At 37.2% G+C, this 19,979-nt stretch overlaps 6 protein-coding genes across 7 annotated transcripts; 4 read left to right on the top strand and 2 right to left on the bottom strand.

Annotated features, from left to right (window-relative positions):
* Nucleotides 10–2,085, top strand: LOC104781975 (FAD-dependent urate hydroxylase-like). 2 transcript variants are annotated; one of them, XM_010506783.2, is made up of 6 exons: nucleotides 10–296; nucleotides 381–527; nucleotides 675–740; nucleotides 834–996; nucleotides 1,143–1,371; nucleotides 1,450–2,085. In XM_010506783.2, the coding sequence occupies exons 1-6, from the start codon at nucleotides 97–99 to the stop codon at nucleotides 1,971–1,973; spliced, it is 1,329 nt and encodes a 442-aa protein (XP_010505085.1). In that variant the 5' UTR covers nucleotides 10–96; the 3' UTR covers nucleotides 1,974–2,085. The 2 variants fall into 2 exon arrangements, with proteins under 2 accessions (XP_010505085.1, XP_010505087.1); XM_010506785.1 differs by lacking the exon at nucleotides 10–296 and having other exon boundaries at nucleotides 667–740.
* Nucleotides 2,026–2,490, bottom strand: LOC104781974. The gene has a single exon (XM_010506782.1). It carries the CDS (start codon nucleotides 2,483–2,485, stop codon nucleotides 2,201–2,203), a length of 285 nt encoding a protein of 94 aa, XP_010505084.1. The 5' UTR covers nucleotides 2,486–2,490; the 3' UTR covers nucleotides 2,026–2,200.
* LOC104784205 (polycomb group protein FERTILIZATION-INDEPENDENT SEED 2-like) lies at nucleotides 4,248–7,899 on the top strand. Its single transcript, XM_010509262.1, has 13 exons — nucleotides 4,248–4,397; nucleotides 4,642–4,697; nucleotides 4,949–5,019; nucleotides 5,139–5,191; nucleotides 5,305–5,358; nucleotides 5,455–5,520; nucleotides 5,610–5,659; nucleotides 5,744–6,844; nucleotides 6,935–6,983; nucleotides 7,061–7,144; nucleotides 7,227–7,306; nucleotides 7,459–7,548; nucleotides 7,650–7,899. Exons 1-13 carry the CDS (start codon nucleotides 4,248–4,250, stop codon nucleotides 7,840–7,842), a joined length of 2,097 nt encoding a protein of 698 aa, XP_010507564.1. The 3' UTR covers nucleotides 7,843–7,899.
* LOC104784206 (polycomb group protein FERTILIZATION-INDEPENDENT SEED 2-like) lies at nucleotides 9,621–12,518 on the top strand. Its single transcript, XM_010509263.1, has 8 exons — nucleotides 9,621–9,752; nucleotides 9,981–10,046; nucleotides 10,164–11,512; nucleotides 11,600–11,648; nucleotides 11,726–11,809; nucleotides 11,904–11,993; nucleotides 12,123–12,202; nucleotides 12,318–12,518. The coding sequence occupies exons 1-8, from the start codon at nucleotides 9,621–9,623 to the stop codon at nucleotides 12,490–12,492; spliced, it is 2,025 nt and encodes a 674-aa protein (XP_010507565.1). The 3' UTR covers nucleotides 12,493–12,518.
* On the bottom strand, nucleotides 12,649–14,428 carry LOC104781977 (putative dual specificity protein phosphatase DSP8; the record flags this gene model as incomplete). The annotated part of the gene is given in 6 exon segments (XM_010506787.2): nucleotides 12,649–13,277; nucleotides 13,380–13,469; nucleotides 13,550–13,632; nucleotides 13,755–13,848; nucleotides 13,949–14,071; nucleotides 14,187–14,428. Coding segments are annotated over 6 exon segments (999 nt in total). The 3' UTR covers nucleotides 12,649–12,899.
* Nucleotides 17,222–19,530, top strand: LOC104784208 (putative peroxisomal acyl-coenzyme A oxidase 1.2). The gene is made up of 9 exons (XM_010509265.1): nucleotides 17,222–17,305; nucleotides 17,419–17,506; nucleotides 17,592–17,754; nucleotides 17,852–18,050; nucleotides 18,158–18,355; nucleotides 18,443–18,574; nucleotides 18,670–18,790; nucleotides 18,877–19,057; nucleotides 19,137–19,530. Exons 1-9 carry the CDS (start codon nucleotides 17,222–17,224, stop codon nucleotides 19,528–19,530), a joined length of 1,560 nt encoding a protein of 519 aa, XP_010507567.1.

Consider the following 19,979-nt stretch of genomic DNA (forward strand, 5'->3'; position numbering starts at 1 on the left):
TGACTACAGATCAGAAAGTTTGAAGTCTACACTACTTATGGCTGAGGTTTAATTGAATAAGCATATCCATTTGTCCTCTTCTTGAAACGCCCGGCCATGGCTATGTCTCTTCTGCTTCCGAGCTATCCTCTCCAATCCTTGGGCAAAAGCAACAGATGGTTTACAGTTGGAACCGGATCAAAACCGGTTTGTTTAGCACTGACCAGAGCCGAAACAAGCGGTGGTGACCAAGAGGAGAATGTAGTGATTGTCGGCGCCGGGATCGGTGGACTTGCCACCGCCGTTTCACTTCACCGGTAAGTAAGAATTATAAAGATTGGTTCTTTGAATTTTCTTGAAACTCAAGAGCCACTGAACTGGAGACTTTGTTGACGGGTTAGGCTAGGAATCCGGTCGGTCGTGCTGGAGCAGGCAGAGTCGCTTCGGACGGGAGGAACATCGTTGACTCTATTCAAGAATGGTTGGAGCGTTCTTGATGCCATCTCCGTTGGGCCTCAACTCCGAACACAGTTTCTTGAAATCGAAGGGTACAGTTCTTTCTGCCCGTACTGATGAAATCATAACTATGATTCGGTCTTCTAATAGATATGTGACAAAAGTGATCCAATAAGTGAAATTTTGTTCTTGATTTACTTTACTTTTACCTGAGTGTGTTGGTATGATCAGCTGAGCAGGATGGTAGTGAAGAAGGAAGATGGAAGTGAGCTTCGTTCTTTCAAATTCAAAGACGAAGATCAAAGGTAGCTAGCTACTTCACAACTTTTTGGGTAATAAAGCATTTCACTTGATTCATGTCTGTTTAAGTAACCAACCAAAGCATATGTCTTGTATAGCCAAGAAGTTCGGGCGGTGGAGAGGCGAGTACTCTTGGAGACACTTGCAAGCCAGCTTCCTCCACAAGCCATTCGGTTTTCCTCAAAACTGGAAAGTATACAAAGCGATGCCAATGGTGACACTCTCCTTCAACTTGGAGATGGAACCCGGTTGCTTGCAAAGGTATAGTTCCTTGAGCTCTTCTCTTAGGCTCCGAGAATATAATTATGTGTTTATATAAGTACATCAGACATCACGATGCACTAAGCTATTATGATAACCAGAAGATATGTGCCTTGGCTGATTTGATGATGTATGTCTTTGAATAGATTGTTATTGGTTGTGACGGTACCCGGTCTAAAGTTGCAACTTGGATGGGGTTCAGTGAGCCGAAATATGTTGGACATTGCGCATTCCGTGGCCTCGGGTACTATCCAAATGGACAGCCATTTCAGAAAAGGGTGAATTACATATACGGTAGAGGGCTTCGAGCTGGATATGTACCTGTATCTGCAACAAAAGTATACTGGTTCATCTGTTTCAACAGCCCATCTGTAGGTAGATTTTTACACCACTTCACAAAGATAACTCCTTCTTTCCATTTCCTATATCATTAATCTTGAGATATGCATGCAGGGCCAAAAATTACGGATCCAGCTATCCTAAAGAAACAAGCCAAAGAAATGGTTAGTACCTGGCCAGAAGATCTGCAAAACCTCATCGATCTAACACCTGATGAAACAATCAGCAGAACTCCTCTAGTAGACAGGTGGCTATGGCCTGGAATTGCTCCTCCAGCATCAAAAGGCAGAGTGGTTCTCGTTGGAGATGCTTGGCACCCAATGACTCCAAATCTTGGACAAGGTGCTTGCTGCGCCTTGGAAGATTCAGTTGTTCTAGCTAATAAACTTGCCAGTGCAATGAACGGAGGGAGTGAATCAGTTGAAGCGGCAATGGAATCATACGGGAGTGAGAGATGGTCTCGAGCATTCCCGTTGACAGTACGTGCAAACCTAGTCGGAGCACTCCTGCAATGGGACAATCCTCTAGTGTGTTCCATTAGAAACAATATCGTCATACCAAAGTTAGTCAAGCTTGGACCAATGCTTGAACACACAAACTTCGAATGTGAACCTCTCTATGATAGTTCAGAAATCTGATCTTGTCTGTATAGTAAGATCTAAAAAACATATGGTTCCATTGGATAGAAGATAATATAAAACTCTGTGATTTAATATTAATGAATAATACAATGTTGTGTAATTGTCTAAACAAGAACAGAGTAATCAAACTCTGTACTCTCTTCACTGTTTGATCATTGCTACTGCGAACAAAATCAAACCAAAAAAAAGGAAACGTAAATTACAACAGAGACTATACTATAGGGTTAGGTTTCATTAATCGAAATTGGATTAGAAAACAGCCAGAGTATGACGGCGCAGAGGATGAGTACGATTGGAATGAAGTGGATAGCGTTCTCGGCGGATCTGAGTGGCGATTTGTTGTTCTTCTTCTTCTTCCCTGGATGAGAGTTTGGATCGTACCTAGGCAGAAGAAGCTGATCGTCATCCGAATCTTCGGCGGTTTGAATTCGCGGCGGAGACGGTGAAGGTGACGGAGAACTCGCTGAGAGTTGGTCGGAAACTATGGAGGCGCTCGCCGATCGACGCATCTTCTTCTTTTCACACACACTTTACGCGCTTCACAAGGAGGAAACTTCTATATATAGAATGATTATGAATATGGAATTGACGTTTTTACCCTTTGAGAGTCAAACCTTACGCGTTCTTCCCGGCAAAATCTTACTAATTGTGTTATTTATTTAATTTGGTATATATAATTAAATTTTAAAAACATTGAAACGTTTTGTAATATACAATTGTGTTACACACACACTCTTTTGAAATCTTTACTTGCCAACAAATGGCGGGAACTGGATGACATTTTATAATGGTTGTGGTTGGAGCAAATTCACAATGTTTGAACCCTCTTTACCTGATAATGTCTTGCCAATCGCGATAATGTCTTCGTTTCTTGTGTAGAAGTATTGTCGCGATTGGCAAGATTGTTTCGACAAGATCAGAAGATATGGATTTCGTTTCAAAGTCATAAAGTAGTAAAGTAACAATATATATTTCCGTTAGCATGTAAAATTGAAAGATTGTTGATACTAGCTACTACTCATCATTATGCTATTTGGCTCTTTTAGAATTTTCTTGGATTCTTGATTCTTCTCTTGTATACGTATAGAATTATCTTCTGGTTATATATTGAAATTACAGATATCCTTCCATTTTCTTTAGTTTTAAAAAACTTTTTTTTTTGTCAACCTAACGCTTATACAAAATGATTTTAAGATGGTTATCAAACCGAAAGAAAAAAGTTTACAAACGAAATAATTTTATTGGACTTATATTGGGCCTAATTATTTTCATAATTACGAAGTTTAACAAATTAAGGTCTAATCGTATATTATTTTAGGGTTTTTCGGATATTATTCTATATAAATATGCTATAAAGATTTTACAGAAAGCACGCCGTCAACACCGAAAACGAAGCTTCTAGCTACTAAAAGAGAATCTCTCTGATACTAACAAAGTTTTGTGTCAAAGGGATTGAGGTGTTTCACATAAGTTGTTCTTCACTCTGCTGTGCGAAACAAAAAAAGTAAATCAAAATCTCTTTTTTATAAATTTTTTTTAAGATAGATAAAATCGTTGTAGATTAAATTCGCATCGTTAGATTTAGTAGATTATGGTTTATGAACATGAACAAATATCAGCAAATATGTATCCTCTTGTTTTCTCCTCTCTTTTTTTTTCCTTCATCCATTAAATTTTTTTTGTTTACAAAATTTACGATAAAGTTTTATCCATCTCATGTGATTGTCACTTGTGAAGTTGCATATAAGTTTTATGATAAAGTTCTATCCATCTCAAAATCTTGTTGTGAAGTTGCATATACTTCTGTGATGAAGCACCACTAATGAGAGAAGAGTTAACATCAAAAGATGAGACTTCTTCGGAATGTGTCTTTTCGTAGTCATATTAATGGACATATATTTATACGTTTACATATTCACCATTTTTCTATAAGTATTTTCAGTTCAACCAATTTTTATTTTTTGGATATATTGCCTGACTCGGAAATTGATTTCAATAATAATAAGAAGTATTTCGTGTGATTGCCAAACAAAAAATAAGGTATTTTGTGTAGATAAGTTTTTTTTTATTTATTATTTTTTTTTTTTGAATTTATGAAGTTCTAAATGTAAACCAAAGATGCATTGTTAGATGATATTCTCGATCGGAGTTTCGCCTATGATCTACAACATGTTTCATTGATTATTCTGATATTTCTCCTAAATATATTGCGTCGATAACACTCTAATTCAATATTTATGGTCATGGCATGCTCGTAGATTAATCAAGCAGATGGCTAGTACGTCCCAACCGGAGAAGGAAGTGGTAGTGATTTCTTCTGATGACGATGATGATAACAATGGTGATGATGATGCAAATATCATTAAATATATCAAACCTGTCTCAGTATACAAAGAACTTGAAACTCGCTCAAAAAAGAACGTATGCATTCTCTTTTTTAATTTCTTTCTCAAACATTTTTTAATATATATAGTTTCTAGCTCATCAGAACAACTCTAATCTCTTGAACTGTGCTATAACAATTGTTCTTCATTCTTCATGTGTAAATTTTGATTCCTTTTGACTAATTAGAAAATAGTATAATTTACAGGAAATCTATTTTAATTTCGTATTTGTATCCACATTTACTGTTTTGTTATTAATAAAATTTTCTTTGTTTATGCAGCCATATTTACGTCGAAGGTGTTTGAACTACATAATCAAAGGGAAGAAAAAAAAGAAGTATGAATCTCTTCATTCATTTTAACTTTGTCATTTTTCTATATGCTTTCAGAAGTGATTTTATTTCAAAAAAAAAAAAAAAAAAAAGTTCTCAAAAATACCATATTTTATGTTTTGTTTTCTAAAATCCTTCATAAACTAGTGGTTGGAACCAAATTATGTTCTGGTGGTATTTTAGCATAGTTCTCTTCTCTTTCTAGTACATGGAGGACTTCTTCTCTGCTCATGCTACACTTGTATATTTTGCTTAGGTCAAATTCAAGAGTGACAATAAGATTCAACTATAGGGATGTGAGAAACAAAAAAACACTAAAAGCTGAAGGTGAGTCTCTTTTATTGGTTGTTTCCTTTCAGAATATGCCGTTTCTTGAGTCTTGATCGTTGTGTTTAATCTGACAATTTATTATATACTGATGTATACATTTCTGTATCAAAATGCAGTTGTGGAAAAATTCTCTTGCCCATTCTGCATGATGCCATGTGGAGGCCACGAGGTCTATAATTAATTAGAATGATATCTTTCGTATTCATTCAAATGTTTCAATGGTCATTCTGTTTCAGTCTATAATATATTTGCTAAAATACAATGTCTTATGTCTGTGCATAGGGCCTGGGACTCCATTTGAAGTCATCACATGACGCCTTTAACTATGACTTTTATGTATGTTTTTGCTTTTAGTGATTTTAGATAATTCATTATTTTATGTGTTTTGTCATGAAATTATAAGTAACAATGAGTGCTCTATACCTATTGCAGCGGGCAGAAGAAGATCATGGTCCGGAAGTTGATGTCTGTTTGAAACCGGAAACATTACAATTTGGGGTTAGTAAGAAACTTGATACATACGCAACATTTCAGATACATTAGTTATAATATTGAACTCACCATGATGTTTCTTTTTGTGGTATCAGGTGCTAAAAAATGATTTGGGAAATCCACAGTACAACCCTTTTATGTTTGTGTAAAGTTCCTAACGCCTTACTCTAGTTTTTAGCTATGTATGATTCAGTATCATCTCCCTAAAGCAAAACCATAATCTTTGCAGCTCAAAACGTCGTAAGGGAAGAAGAGAAAGAGATATGTTGAGGCGACTTAAACCACGCTTTTTGAAGTTGCCTTTAGACGAGTTACCTCGTAGCACAGAAAATGATGAACTTAGTCATGTGAACGAGGATATTGTCTCATCGCCACCAAGAGCTCACTCTCCGGAGAAGACTAGCGACGTTTTAACTACGACTCAACCAGCAATAGCTGAGCCTTCTGCACCTGTGGTTCCTCCTGTTAGTGAGAGAACAGAGTTGTTTGCTGAGTCTTCGGAGAAGACTAACGACATTTTAACTACGACTCAGCCAGCAATAGCTGAGTCCTCTGAACCTGTGGTGCCTCGTGTTAGTGGCAGAAAGGAGTTAGTTGCTGAGCCTTCTGAACCTGCGGTTCCACAACCTGTGGCTCCACGTGTAAGTGGGAGAAAGAAGTTAATTGCTGAGCCTTCTGAACCTGTGGTGCCTCGTGTTAGTGGGAGAAAGAAGTCAATTGCTGAGCCTTCTGAACCTCTGTTGCCTCGTGTTAGTGGGAGGACAAAGTCAATTGCTGAGCTTTCTGAACCTGTGGTGCCTCGTGTAAGTGGGAGAAAAAAAACAATTGTAGAGTCTTCTGAACCTCTGTTGCCTCGTGTAAGTGGGAGAAAAAAGTTAATTTCTGCGTCTTCTGAACCTCTGGTGCCTCCGGTTAGTGAAAGAAGAAAGTTATTTGCTGAGTCTTCTTCTGAACTTGTGGTGCCTCCTGTTACTAGGAGAAAAAAACAAGTTGCTGAGTCTTCTTCTGAACCTCTGGCACCTCCTGTTAAAGGGAGAAAGAAACTAGCAGCTGAGTCTTCTGAAACTGTGGTGCCTCCTGTTAAAGGGAGAAAAAAACAAGTTGCTGAGTCTTCTGAACCTGCTAGAGGGAAAAAAAAACTAGTTGCTGAGTCTTCTGAACCTGTGGTGCCTCCTGCAAGTGGGAGAAAAAAATTAGTTGCTGAGTCTTCTGAACCTATGGTGTCTCCTGTTAGTGGGAGAAAACATTTACCTGCTGAGTCTTCTGAACCTATGGTGCCTTCTGTTAGTAGGAATAAAAAGTTATCTGCAGAGCAATCCGAGGATAAAGGGTTATTATTATGTTCTTGTGACTTATCTGTTCCGATTTTTACATAATCTTCTTCTTACTTTTGTTAACCAAGATTCTTACTTGTTTCCAGACATGAGCGTCTTAGGAGTCGGCAATTCTATCACTCCCACACAATGCAGGTGGTTTTATGTCTTTGATTTATGTAGCAAATGCTGTCTCTTGTTTTATTTCACTAACCAAAGCTGCATTTTTGAAGCCAATGACCTTTGAGGAAGTAATGTCTAATGAGGATAGCGATAATGAAACTGATGATAATGTTTTAGATCTTCAAGAACGCCTGGTAATTTTTATTCACTTTCTTGATTTAATGTTAGGAATATACACCGAAAGCTCTTTTAATGATTTCTTGAAAACATACACAGAGATTTGAACGTGTTATGGGTATGAGGAAAGAGCAAAACCGATACATGTTTCGTTGGAACATATTTATAAGAAAGCAAAGGTAGCTATTTACCTTCTATTTTACATATATTACCTCATCATGCCATGCACCTCTCCATGAATTATAGAACGAGATGATCCATCAGTATTGTTGCAAGTTGCCATATTGTTGGATGGGTTTTAGCTTTGTTAAATATGATTCTTTGGGACCAGGGTGATCGCCGATGCACATATGCCTTGGGCATGTGAAGAGTTTACAAAACTTCACAAGGAAGAGTTGAAACGTTCTCCGTCTTTCGATTGGTAATAGTCTTCCATATACTCATCATGTGATCCAAAAATGTACATGTTGGGAGGATGATCATCACATTTTGTTTTAACTTTGTTTTGATGCTTGAGCGCAGGTGGTGGAGAATGTTTAAGATTCGCCTGTGGAATCAAGGCCTTATCTGCGCCAAAACCTTCAACAATTGCACAACTATCATGATCCAAAATACCATGATCCAGAAGAAGCCGGATGAAGCAGGTCCATCAACCTCTCACCAACCAGCTGCTGCAAATGCCAACACAGAACAATCCATGGAAATTGATGCATAACAACAGTGACCAAATTGAGAAATTCAGATCTTTAATTCTTTTATATGTAGTGGTGATCAAGACTGCGACTTCTATCCGCTTTTATTTCGTTTCTTTTAAAAAACTACAGTGTCGTTTAACCCTCTTACTTGTTTGTAAATCTGTTACATTCAGATAAGTATGGTTAAACTTGAAATTTAGGATACTCCTTTTTAAAAAATTTATAGACTTCTTTTTTTTACTGGAGAGAAACAGTGAAAAAAGGCATATTCACTCGCTCGCCAGCAGACTCACCTGCATCATCATCATCATCATCATCAGTAGACAGAAATATCGACGCTTATACCTCCCATGGAAAGATTTTTCCCAGAACAAACCTGCTTCACATTTCTCGGGATCAAAGCTGAAGTTGCGTCAGTTAGGCAACTCTGAGTATCCAGCACCTTGACATGGTAGTACTCAATGACGTCGATCTGTTCTATTCTATATGGAACGTCAATCTGTTCTATTCTATATGGAACGAATACAGGAATGATTATTTTATTAATTAAAGGTAATTCCAGCACATGTTAGTAACCCTAGCTAGGTTTTTCTTTTATATGTACTGTTCGTAGTCGCTCCTCTTGGTTTACCAAAAGAGAGGGCGGCAGAGAAAGACCGAGAGCTTGGGCTTGTAACTTCATCTTCCTCAAATTGCCTCAAATTGTAATGCGTGGATTTGGGTTTATTATTATCAAAGACCGGTCGACATGTTTAATTTTTTTTTTCTGTGGTTATTAATTCGTTACTTAGATGTTTAATCTTCAGAATTGTAATGCTTTGCAGATTTTCCAGGATCCGAAAATCCGAGAGCGGAAGTTGTCTTTCCTAAGGTAACATTTCTTTGCTGGCTGAGATGAATTACGGATATATGTGGAAGGTTTATGTTTGAGCTAGCGAATTCTTTGTATAAAATGAATTGTCAATATTGTGTGTATTGACTTATGACTTTATCCACTCTATATATGGTGTGAATCGTGTCTAGTGTATATTGGGATCTATATGAGTGAAGTGTTGGTGTTTTGTGATAAATAAACAAACAAAGTAGATTTACTCTCAATAAGAAGAACAAGTTGGGAAACGATTCTTCTTAATAAACAAATAGGATAAATTCTTTGCCCCATGGGCTTTAACATATTTCTTAAAAACAAAGAAAGGAAAAAAACCAAAAAGTGTCTTCTTTCTATTTCTCTAACTCTTTCACGTGATGTGTACACATTTCTTCTTCTTTGTTATACAAGCTCTTGTGGTCTCATTTTTACTCTTCTAGTAACACATACTTGCGACTCATTCTCAAACATTTCTTCAGTTTGTGATTTCTTCTTTTCTAACATAATCGAAGGACTCGGGGTGAGATTCCAACATGAGGTATTTTCTATATGATGTTTATGAATGTTGTCTTTTCTGTGTGATGTTTATGAGTGTGGTCTTTTCTATGTGATGTTTATGACTTCATAGTTTTGAAGTTAATAGCAAGATGAATATCTGGGGACCTCTTCTTGCTTGGGACTTCTTTCATTCATATATGTAACTGAAAAGTTATCAATTTTTTTTTCAGGATGGCTCAGTTAGGATTGCCAGAACGGCTGTTTAAGACTGGATGTAAACCACAAGGGCGGAAGAAAATAAATAAAGAAAGAACAAATGATATCAATGAACCTGTTAGGAAACGACGTAGGGCCAACAAGACCGTTGAAAATTTGGACATTCCAGTTCTTCTTCGTCAGATGGCCACCGTATATGAGGAGGAGGCACTACGGATGTCTGAAGGGTACTTGAGGAGGTGGAAAGAACTTCTTGGAGACCTGAAGGGCGAGATAAGGGACCTGAAGGGCGAGATAAGGGACCTGAAGGGCAAGATAAGGAACATGCAAAGCAAGGGGATGTATAACGTAAGTGGTGGATGGTCTTTTATATATATTTCTAGCTCAGAAGTCAGAACCACTCCAATCTATTGAACTGTGCTAACAATTGTTTTTCCCTTTTACTAATTAGAAAATAGTATAATTTACAGGAATACTATATTTTGATTTTGTATTTAATGATCCAGATAATTCATTTTCTCATGTGTTTTGTCATGAAATCATGAGTAACAAGAATACTCTCTGTACCTATTGTAGCGGGAAGAAGAAGATCATGGCCCGGAAGTTGATGTTTGTTTGAAACCGGATACATTAAAATTTGGGGTTAGTACGTAAGAAATTGTTACATACGAAACATTTTCAGGTGGTTCAGATACAAATTTATGTTAGTCATAATATTGAACTTACCATGATGTTTTTTTTTTCTCTTTCTGGTATCAGGTGCTAAAAAATGATTTGCAAAATCCCCAGCTGTTGGATTTAGATGACTTACCTCGTGGCACAGAAAATAATGAACTTAATCATGTGAACGAGGATATTGTCTCATCCGCACCAAGATTTCACTCTTCGGAAAAGACTACGACTCAACCAGAAACAGCTGAGCCTTCTGCACCTGTGGTGCCTCCTGTTAGTGAGAGAACTGAGTTATTGGCTGAGTCTTGGGAGAAGACTAGTGACATTTTAACTACGACTCAACCAGAAATAGCTGAGCCTCCTGCACTTGTGGTGCCTTCTATTAGTGAGAGAACAGAGTTGTTTGCTGAGTCTTCGGAGAAGACTAGCGACATTTTAACTACGACTCAGCCATCAATAGCTGAGCCTTCTGCACCTGTGGTGCCTCCTGTTAGTGAGAGAACAGAGTTGTTTGCTGAGTCTCCTGTTAGTGAGAGAACAGAGTTGTTTGCTGAGTCTCCTGTTAGTGAGAGAACAGAGTTGTTTGCTGAGTCTCCTGTTAGTGAGAGAACAGAGTTGTTTGCTGAGTCTCCTGTTAGTGAGAGAACAGAGTTGTTTGCTGAGTCTCCTGTTAGTGAGAGAACAGAGTTGTTTGCTGAGTCTCCTGTTAGTGAGAGAACAGAGTTGTTTGCTGAGTCTCCTGTTAGTGAGAGAACAGAGTTGTTTGCTGAGTCTCCTGTTAGTGAGAGAACAGAGTTGTTTGCTGAGTCTCCTGTTAGTGAGAGAACAGAGTTGTTTGCTGAGTCTCCTGTTAGTGAGAGAACAGAGTTGTTTGCTGAGTCTCCTGTTAGTGAGAGAACAGAGTTGTTTGTTGAGTCTCCTGTTAGTGAGAGAACAGAGTTGTTTGTTGAGTCTCCTGTTAGTGAGAGAACAGAGTTGTTTGCTGAGTCTTGGGAGAAGACTAGTGACATTTTAACTACGACTCAACCAGAAATAGCTGAGCCTCCTGCACCTGTGGTGCCTCCTGTTAGTGAGAGATCAGAGTTATTTGCTGAGTCTTCGGAGAAGACTAGCGACCTTTTAACTAGGACTCAGCCATCAATAGCTGAGTCTTCTGAACCCGTGGTGCCTCGTGTTAGTGGGAGAAAGAAGTTAATTGCTGAGCCTTCTGAACCTATGGTGCCTCGTGTTAGTGGGAGAAAAAAGCTATTTGCTAAGCCTTCGGAACCTGTGTTGCCTCGTGTAAGTGGGAGAAAAAAACTAATTGCTGAGTCGTTTAAACCTCTGGTGCCTCCTGTTAGAGGGAGAAAAAAACTAGCTGCTGAGTCTTTTGAGCCTACGGTGCCTTCTGTTAGTAGGAGAAAAAAGTTATCTGCAGAGCAATCCAATGACAAAGGGTTATTATGTTCTTGTGATTTGTCTGTTCCTATTTTTACATAATCTTCTTCTTACTTTTATTAACCAAGATTCTTACTTGTTTCCAGACATGAGCGTCTTAGGAGTCGGCAGTTCTATCACTCCCACACATTACAGGTGATTTGATGTCTTTGATTTATGTAGCAAATGCTGTCTCTTGTTTTATTTCACTAACCAAAGCTGCATTTTTGAAGCCAATGACCTTTGAGGAAGTAATGTCCAATGAAGATAGCGAGAATGAAACTGATGGTGTTGTTTTAGATCTTCAAGAACGCCTGGTAATATTTATTCACTTTCTTGATTTTCGTTTAAACTGATACGAATATACATCGTAAGCTCTTTTAATGATTTCATGAAAACATGCATACACAGAGATTTGAACGTTTTGCGGGCTTGAGCAAAGAGCAGAACCGATTCATGTATCTTTGGAACATATTTATAAGAAGGCAAAGAAAGGTACATATTTACCTTCTATTTTACATATTACCTCATCATGCACCTCTCCATGAATAAGAGTGATCCACCAATGTTGTTGCAAGTTGCTATATATTTGGAAGGGTTTTCGCTTTGTTAAATGTACTTCTTTGTGACCAGGGTGATCGCGGATGGGCATGTGAAGAGTTTACAAAACTTCACAAGAAAGAGATGAAAAGGTCTTCGTCTTTCGATTGGTAATATTCTTCCATAGACATCAAACTTATATCTACTCTACTCATCATCTGATCCTAAATTGTTTTGGAGGATCATCACATTGTGTTTTAACTTTGTTTTGATGCTTGACCGCAGGTGGTGGAGAATGTTTAGGATTCGCCTGTGGAATCAAGGCCTTATCTGCGCCAAAACCTTCAACAATTGCACAACTATCATGATCCAGCAGAAGTCGGATAAAGCAGGTCCATCCACCTCTCACCAACCTGCTGCTACTGCCAACACAGAACAGTCCATGGAAATTGATGCATAACAACAGTGACCATATGGAGAAATTCAGATCTTTTTTTGTATGTAGTGGCGATCAAGAGTGCGATTTCTCTATCCGGTTTTATTTCGTTTCTTTTAAAACTACTCGTTTGTAAGTCTGTGACATTCAGATAAATATGGTTAAACTTGAAATTTAGGATACTTGAGAAGGAAGTTAATTCACGTTCTTCCTCATCAAAGGCAAATGAGGGACGAGGTAGTATTTAATTACAATACCAAGACGACAAAACCAAGTATTTTTTCCACCAAATTTACAAACCCTTGCTTACTTCTATCACCTAATTTGACCCCTTTTTTTTATTTATAGACTTTTTTTTACTGGAGAGAAACAGCGAAAAAGGCATATTCACTCGCTCGCCAGCAGACTCACCTGCATCATCATCATCATCATCAGTAGACAGAAATGTCGACGCTTATACCTCCCATGGAAAGATTTTTCCCAGAAAGCTTGTGGTCCTCACGCAAGCCCAGCCATAGACATGAGATCCTGGCCAACGCAGCCTGCCCCACCACTTTCACTCGGTACACCATGCTAAGATCTGCAGCTGCTGCCCATAACTCATTCCCAGCAACATTCACCGACCTCTGTGAGTCATCATCATAGCCCTCTATATCTGAGTGGGTCACTACCACCATCGACCCATCATCAAACACCACCACATTCCCAGAACAAACCTGCTTCACATTTCTCGGGATCAAAGCTGAAGTTGCATCAGTTAGGCAACTCTGAGTATTCAGCACCTTGACATGGTAGTACTCAAGAACGGCCTGCAAACACACCACAAATCATAAGAACAAAAGAAGAAGAAGAAGAAAAAAGGAATTAACTCTGATTCATCGATAATGAAGAATGTGGCCCCTGTCATATACCTTCCATTGGGTGGCTGCTAAAAGAACCCTGGGCCTGATTGACCTCACATAGGCATATGCTGCTTCAGGTGTCATATGTTTGTGTTGAACCTGCATTGCAAAGATATGATCAGAGGAGCGAAAAAAGTGTTTTTGATCAAATTATATTGGGGATGAATTGAAATACAAACCAAGTAGCATATGACAATAGTTGTGCTGCGACCCCGACCCGCCTTGCAGTGAACATAAGTCGTCTTTCCAAGTAAAGCATTTCCTTCAACGAGGCAAAACAGAATTTTGAGATCAAATGAACACAGGCTTGGGACAACAGTAAGATTCATAACAATAGTCAGCGGCAAAACACGTAAGAGAATAAAAATGAGAAGGTAAACTTACGATGTATAAATTCTACAGCTTGGCATATTGCTTCCATGGAAGGAGCAAAACAATAATCTCTCGTGGCAATCACCAGGTGGTCAATGCAGTAAGACTTCCACAAGAGTAAAGAAAATCAAATGAGGTTAGCAAACAAGAGAAAATGGTATATATTGTGACGTTGGCCAGGATAAAAGATGGAGAAAAGAACAAACTTTGTAGAGAGATGATGGAACCAAAGTTTCATATGGCTCATTCAGTGTGATCACTCCACAGACACCAAGCTCTTTCAGCTGCGGAACATCAGATGGGAATGGAACAGCTCCCAGTAATATAAACTATAGAGACAAGATTACGAGAGACAAGTATTAGCATAACCAAATCCAGATAACATACTTTAACCAAGAGACCCAACATAAACCAGCTCAAAAAAAATCAATAAAAGTTACATACCTCAGCGACACGATCCCACCAGCGAAACTCAGTCTCGAGCTTATTCCTAACAACGTTGTAAACCAGAGTAGGATAGAACAAGGCACGAGCACCAACACCAACAAGTGCCCTCTTCGTGGTCAACACAATCACGTTTCCTCTGCTCACCAATATCGCCTTATCTCCGTTATCCTCAACCGATCTCTCCTCCACCTTCGTCTCATCCCTTTCCGTCAGTTCTTCGATATACATAATTCCTCAAGTCAAAAGATCTAGAGATCAAAGCACACAAATCTAATTCTCCTCCCAAACCGATAATAAAAAAAAACCCTAAATTGACCAGTCTTTTATATATATACACAAGAGACGATTTATTCACAAGACCATTCAAACGCAGAAACAAAGAGAAAGCTCTAAATTTCAAAGGATTCGAAGACAAAGCCAAGGAGAAAGTCTACACGTAATCGAAATCGCGATAAAGTCAAGCGGAAGCAATCTGAGAAATCTTGAATTCAAAATCTTCAGGGAGATCACCACCATATTTCGCCTGAAAACCAAAACGGATGATCCGATCAGCGATCAGATACCGGTAAAGACGAGACAACCGATTTTAAAATCGCGCCAATGATCGAATTGAGAGGAATCGAGGGTAAACCCTAAAAACAAGTTTTGTGATTTTTCAATTTTTTTGGGGATCGAGAATTTTGCCTAATCTCTACTCAACCTTTTTAGGTTTTCTCTTTAAGAGAGGAGAATCGGAAAAAAAAACAAAAAGAGAATCTGAGTGTTTTCAAAGAGAGGTGTTTGCTAAGGTGACAAGCGTTTCACCACCATAATCGGATTTAAATGAAAGTCAATAACTATCTGACACGTGTTGTGAGGATCTATGGAGGAAGAGTCATGCATCGCACAAGGCCCGGATAATATTGAGATTATCCATTCTTTAATTCTTTTTTATTTATTTATTACTATTGGATAAAGATTCTTTCTTTAATTGTAAAACAAAATATTTTGACAAAAATTTGATATGTTACCACCATTAGGTTTTCAAAGTCAAAAATCAATTTTACCCATTTTTTAAATGACAGAAGTCGATGTTCAGATATGTGGACATCTCACGTCTACTTTTAAAAACAAAATTAAACTATTTTATGGAAATTTTGATATATTTTTTTAGTGTGTTCATTTTCAAAAAGTCTTTTTTATTTATTCATTTTTAAAAATATATTTTTTTAAAAAATAAATTATAAAGTCTTGTAAGGTTTATAAAGTGTTTATATAATAATTACTACTCTTAGATTCAATCCAAATAAATATAAAGTTTTATAAGATTTTAAACAGTTTTTAAATTGTATCTATTTATATGGTTTTTATAATGGTCTATATAAATTTACACACATATAAAATTAGTTTAGGTATATATATTTTTATAAATTTATACACATATTCGGATAAATATTATATATCTTTTTTGTCAACCAAACATTAATTAAAAGACAATTTCAGGTTTGGTGGCATAAATTAGTTTTTTTTAAACTTAAGTAGATTCCAACCGAAAATAGAAAAAGTATTGTCTTAATGCTAAAAGTAAACAACTCAAATAATAAAATATTATATTTTAATGATATTTTTAATAGTAATAATTTAGAAGTTGGGCATTTTTGAAAAATAATATTAAAAATGATAGTTTTGAAATTTCGTATCATTTTATTATTTTAAATGTATAAGTCTTTTCTAGGCAATTTTTTTTTTGGTATTGTGTATAGTCAATATTTAACATCGAAAAAAGATATAAAACAGAATAACAAAATGAATAAAAAACAATGAAAATAAGACAATTTAGTCTAGAAAACTTACATCCCAAATAAGAAACCAACCATTTAAACGATCTTAATAATTTGGAAATAAACTGATCAAACAAATAAAAGATTAATACAATATAAGAAAACTTAACAGACAACTGTAAAAATAAAACAAAATACTAAGAGAGACAAAAAAACACATGTCTTACTTAACCGTTGTCCGAAAAACCTTAATACTTATGTGCAATCCTACAGTCATGAGTGCAATCTAATTAACCTGAAACTTTTGCAAAAACCTTAATTACTATGATCCTAAAACTGTTTAGAACTAAAAAAAAATGAATGTACTTTTTTTTTTTGTTTAAAGGCATTCAATGTACATCTTTTTTAAGGGAAAAGATTACCCCTGAACTAAAACATAATGGAGTTGAAACTTGAATTTAATTTTCTTTTACCACAAATGAGGTATTTATTTTGTACTATTGATTTTCAGGTTAACGAGAAGAAAAAAAACTTCAAAAGTAGTTGAGCAATTTAATTATCGACCGCGCACGAGAGTAGTAAAGTCGGTAAATAATGACAATATGATGATGTGTAGATGACCTAAATCCTAATCACTTATTACATTACTCTGTATTCTCCACCTCTATTCTATTAAGACCGATGTACTATTTCCTCCTCGGAATTATCATATCGTGTCAGTTTTCCATCGATCTTTGACTTTTTATCATTTCTCTTTCAGATTTATATCCTCCGCCTATTCCCCCCCCCCCCCCCNCATGGAGAGGGACTTACGAATTCATACTTTTCCGCCTATTTCCCCATCGAACTTAAACTTCTCATCTAATTTCCCATCATCTTGGTTTTAACGGTTTATTGTTTTGATTAACCAACCACAAACCTTATTAACCAAATTAAACCCTATTAAATCGGATTACAACCCGATTACATAACTAAACATAACTTAACCTAAAAATCAAAAAATCCCCAAATCAATTTTTCCCCTTTCTCTCTGGAAATTGAAAAGGAAATCCCCAAACCTAATTTGCTTCTCGTCAGATCTCTATAACGATAGCTCAAGGCGGAGCAGGCTTAAAAGCGATCATCTGAAATCCACCAAAACATGTCGAGCGATAGCAACGATCTAGACAAAGATGAGATTCTATACTAACAAAATCGTGTAACGATTCAAGGTTTGATCAGATCCACATTATCGATTTTGATGTTGGTTACGGAGGACAATGGTCGTCTCTAATGCAAGAACTCGCTTCTGGTGGAAGAAGAAGAAACAGAGCATCATCTCTTAAATTAACAGACGTTGCTCCTCCTCCTTCAACAGTCTCCGACGAGTTCGAGCTTCGAGAGAGAAGAACAAGTTTGATCATGGCTCTGTGTTAGATCTTTGAGTTTTAAAATTTTTTGTCTTAGTTTTGTTTTGTTTGGAAATATAGTGGTGGCCTGGTGGCTTAGGAAAAGTTTCTACTCATGTTGTGGTTTATGCTCGTCTCATAACGAATGGCAAAGACCATGGTGTCCATGGTAAGCACCAAGAGGATTGATTTATTGCTCACTTTTCTTTTAAATCATCAGTATTGATTGATTGACTAGTCTTTCTCATATTCAGGAATCATCGTGCAACTACGAAGTTTGGATGATCATACTCCTCTTCCGGGTATAACCATCGGTGATATCGGCATGAAGTTTGGAAACGGAGCATATAACTCAATGGACAATGGTTTTCTTATGTTTGATCATTTTCGCATTCCTAGAGATCAAATGCTCATGAGGTCCACTCTCTCTTTGGCCTCATGTGGATAAGCATTTCACCTATATATCTCTAAAGAAACCAAATTTATGGTTCCGCATTTTTCTTCTTATATATAGACTGTCAAAAGTTACAAGAGATGGAAAATATGTAGCATCAGATGTTCCAAGGCAATTGGTGTATGGAACTATGGTGTATGTGAGACAGTCCATTGTGTCAAATGCTTCCACTGCGCTGGCTCGGGCAGTCTGCATTGCTACTAGGTATAGTGCAGTTCGAAGGCAGTTTGGTTCACAGAATGGTGGAACTAAAACACAGGTACCCTCTCTAAATCTCACTATACATAATAACCATGGTACAAAAATGTATTTGGATTCTTAACTAGAGTTAAAGAAACTACTTATTGATGTTGTGATAAATGGCAGGTGATTGATTATAAAACTCAGCAGAACAGATTGTTTCCTCTGTTAGCATCTGCATATGCATTTCGGTTTGTAGGGGAGTGGCTGAAATGGCTCTACACTGATGTAACACAAAGACTAGAGGCCAGTGATTTTGCAACATTGCCTGAAGCTCATGCATGCACTGCAGGATTAAAGTCAATGACTACCTCAGCCACCTCAGTATACTGCTTTCATTTCCAAGCTAAACTTATTAAAATAAGTTACAAATGATCAGCTAACTTGGGTTTTTTGTTTTGTTGGTTAAAGGATGGTATTGAAGAATGTCGTAAGTTATGTGGTGGGCATGGATATTTGTGGTGTAGTGGCCTTTCTGAGTTGTTTGATGTATATGTTCCTGCTTGCACATACGAAGAAGACAATGTTGTGTTGCAATTACAGGTGTTCTAAGTTCTAACGCATCTTCTAGAATAACACTTTTGGAGTCAAATGAAATTGAACTAAATTTGTTGTGTTTCAAAACAATGAGACTTCAGGTAGCTAGATTTCTGATGAAGACAGTCTCACAGTTAAGTTTTGTAAATGTTCCTTCAGGGACAACTGTTTATATGGGCAGAGCAAAACACCTTTTGCAATGCAGTTCCGGTGTTCAAAAAGGTGATTTTTTCAAAGATATTACCATAAAAAAATTATATTCTTGATCTTAATTTGTTTTCTTAATTATATTTTTGCTGAACATGCAGTTGAAGATTGGTTAAACCCTGATATGGTGATGGAAGCTTTTGAAGCAAGGGCTTTGAGAATGGCTGTTACATGTGCTAACAATCTAAGCAAGTTTGAGAATCAAGAACAAGGATTCTCAGAACTCTTGGCTGATCTTGTTGAGGTTGCTATTGCTCATTGCCAGTTGATTGTCGTCTCTAAGTAAATAAGCTTCTCTCACCAAAACTTACAAACTTATCAAAACGGACTAAAATTTATATTTGTACTTGAACATTCACAGGTTTATAGCCAAAGTAGAGGGAAAGATTGAAGGAAAAGGAGTGAAGAAACAACTCAAGAACTTGTGCTACATCTACGCACTTTATCTTCTTCACAAACACCTTGGTGATTTCCTCAGAACAAAGTCTGTTACTCCCGAACAAGTTGCACTCGTGAACGACCAGCTTCGGTCACTCTATTCCCAGCTGCGACCAAACGCAGTAGCCTTAGTGGATGCCTTTGACTACACATACCACTATCTAGGCTATGTGCTGGGACGCTACGACGGAAACGTTTACCCAAAGTTGTTTGAGGAAGCATTGAAAGATCCACTTAATGACTCGGTGGTTCCTGATGGCTACCGTGAATACATCCGACCGTTGATTAAGCAAGACTTCCGCTCTGCCAAACTCTAACTCCTTCTTTGTGCGACTATGAGGGACAACACTATTTTGATAATTTCATATGTTATATTTAACAATTTGTAACGAGTAGGTTTGACAAATGAAAGAAATCTTTGGATGTCAGAACTAGGGCTGGGCATTCGGGTAACCCGTTCGGGTTCGGGTATTATCCATTCGGGTTCGGGTAAACGGGTTTAAAAAAATAGAACCCATTGGGTATTTTTAGATATATGGGTTCGGTTCGGTTTGGGTACTATCGGGTTCGGGTCGGTTTGGGTTACAAATTTTAGAACCTGATTAGTACCCGAACTACCGGGTACCCGAAAAAATATAATTAAATTTAAATAAATTTAGTTAAATTTTGACTTACATAACAAAATATTTTAGATATTTTGATTATTTTTGATATTTAGGTATAAAACTAAATGAAATATTCAAAATTATAATCATAATTTTGGGGT

The sequence above is a fragment of the Camelina sativa genome, chromosome 4, assembly GCF_000633955.1.
Source record: "Camelina sativa cultivar DH55 chromosome 4, Cs, whole genome shotgun sequence".
In the NCBI taxonomy this organism is placed as follows: domain Eukaryota; kingdom Viridiplantae; phylum Streptophyta; class Magnoliopsida; order Brassicales; family Brassicaceae; genus Camelina; species Camelina sativa.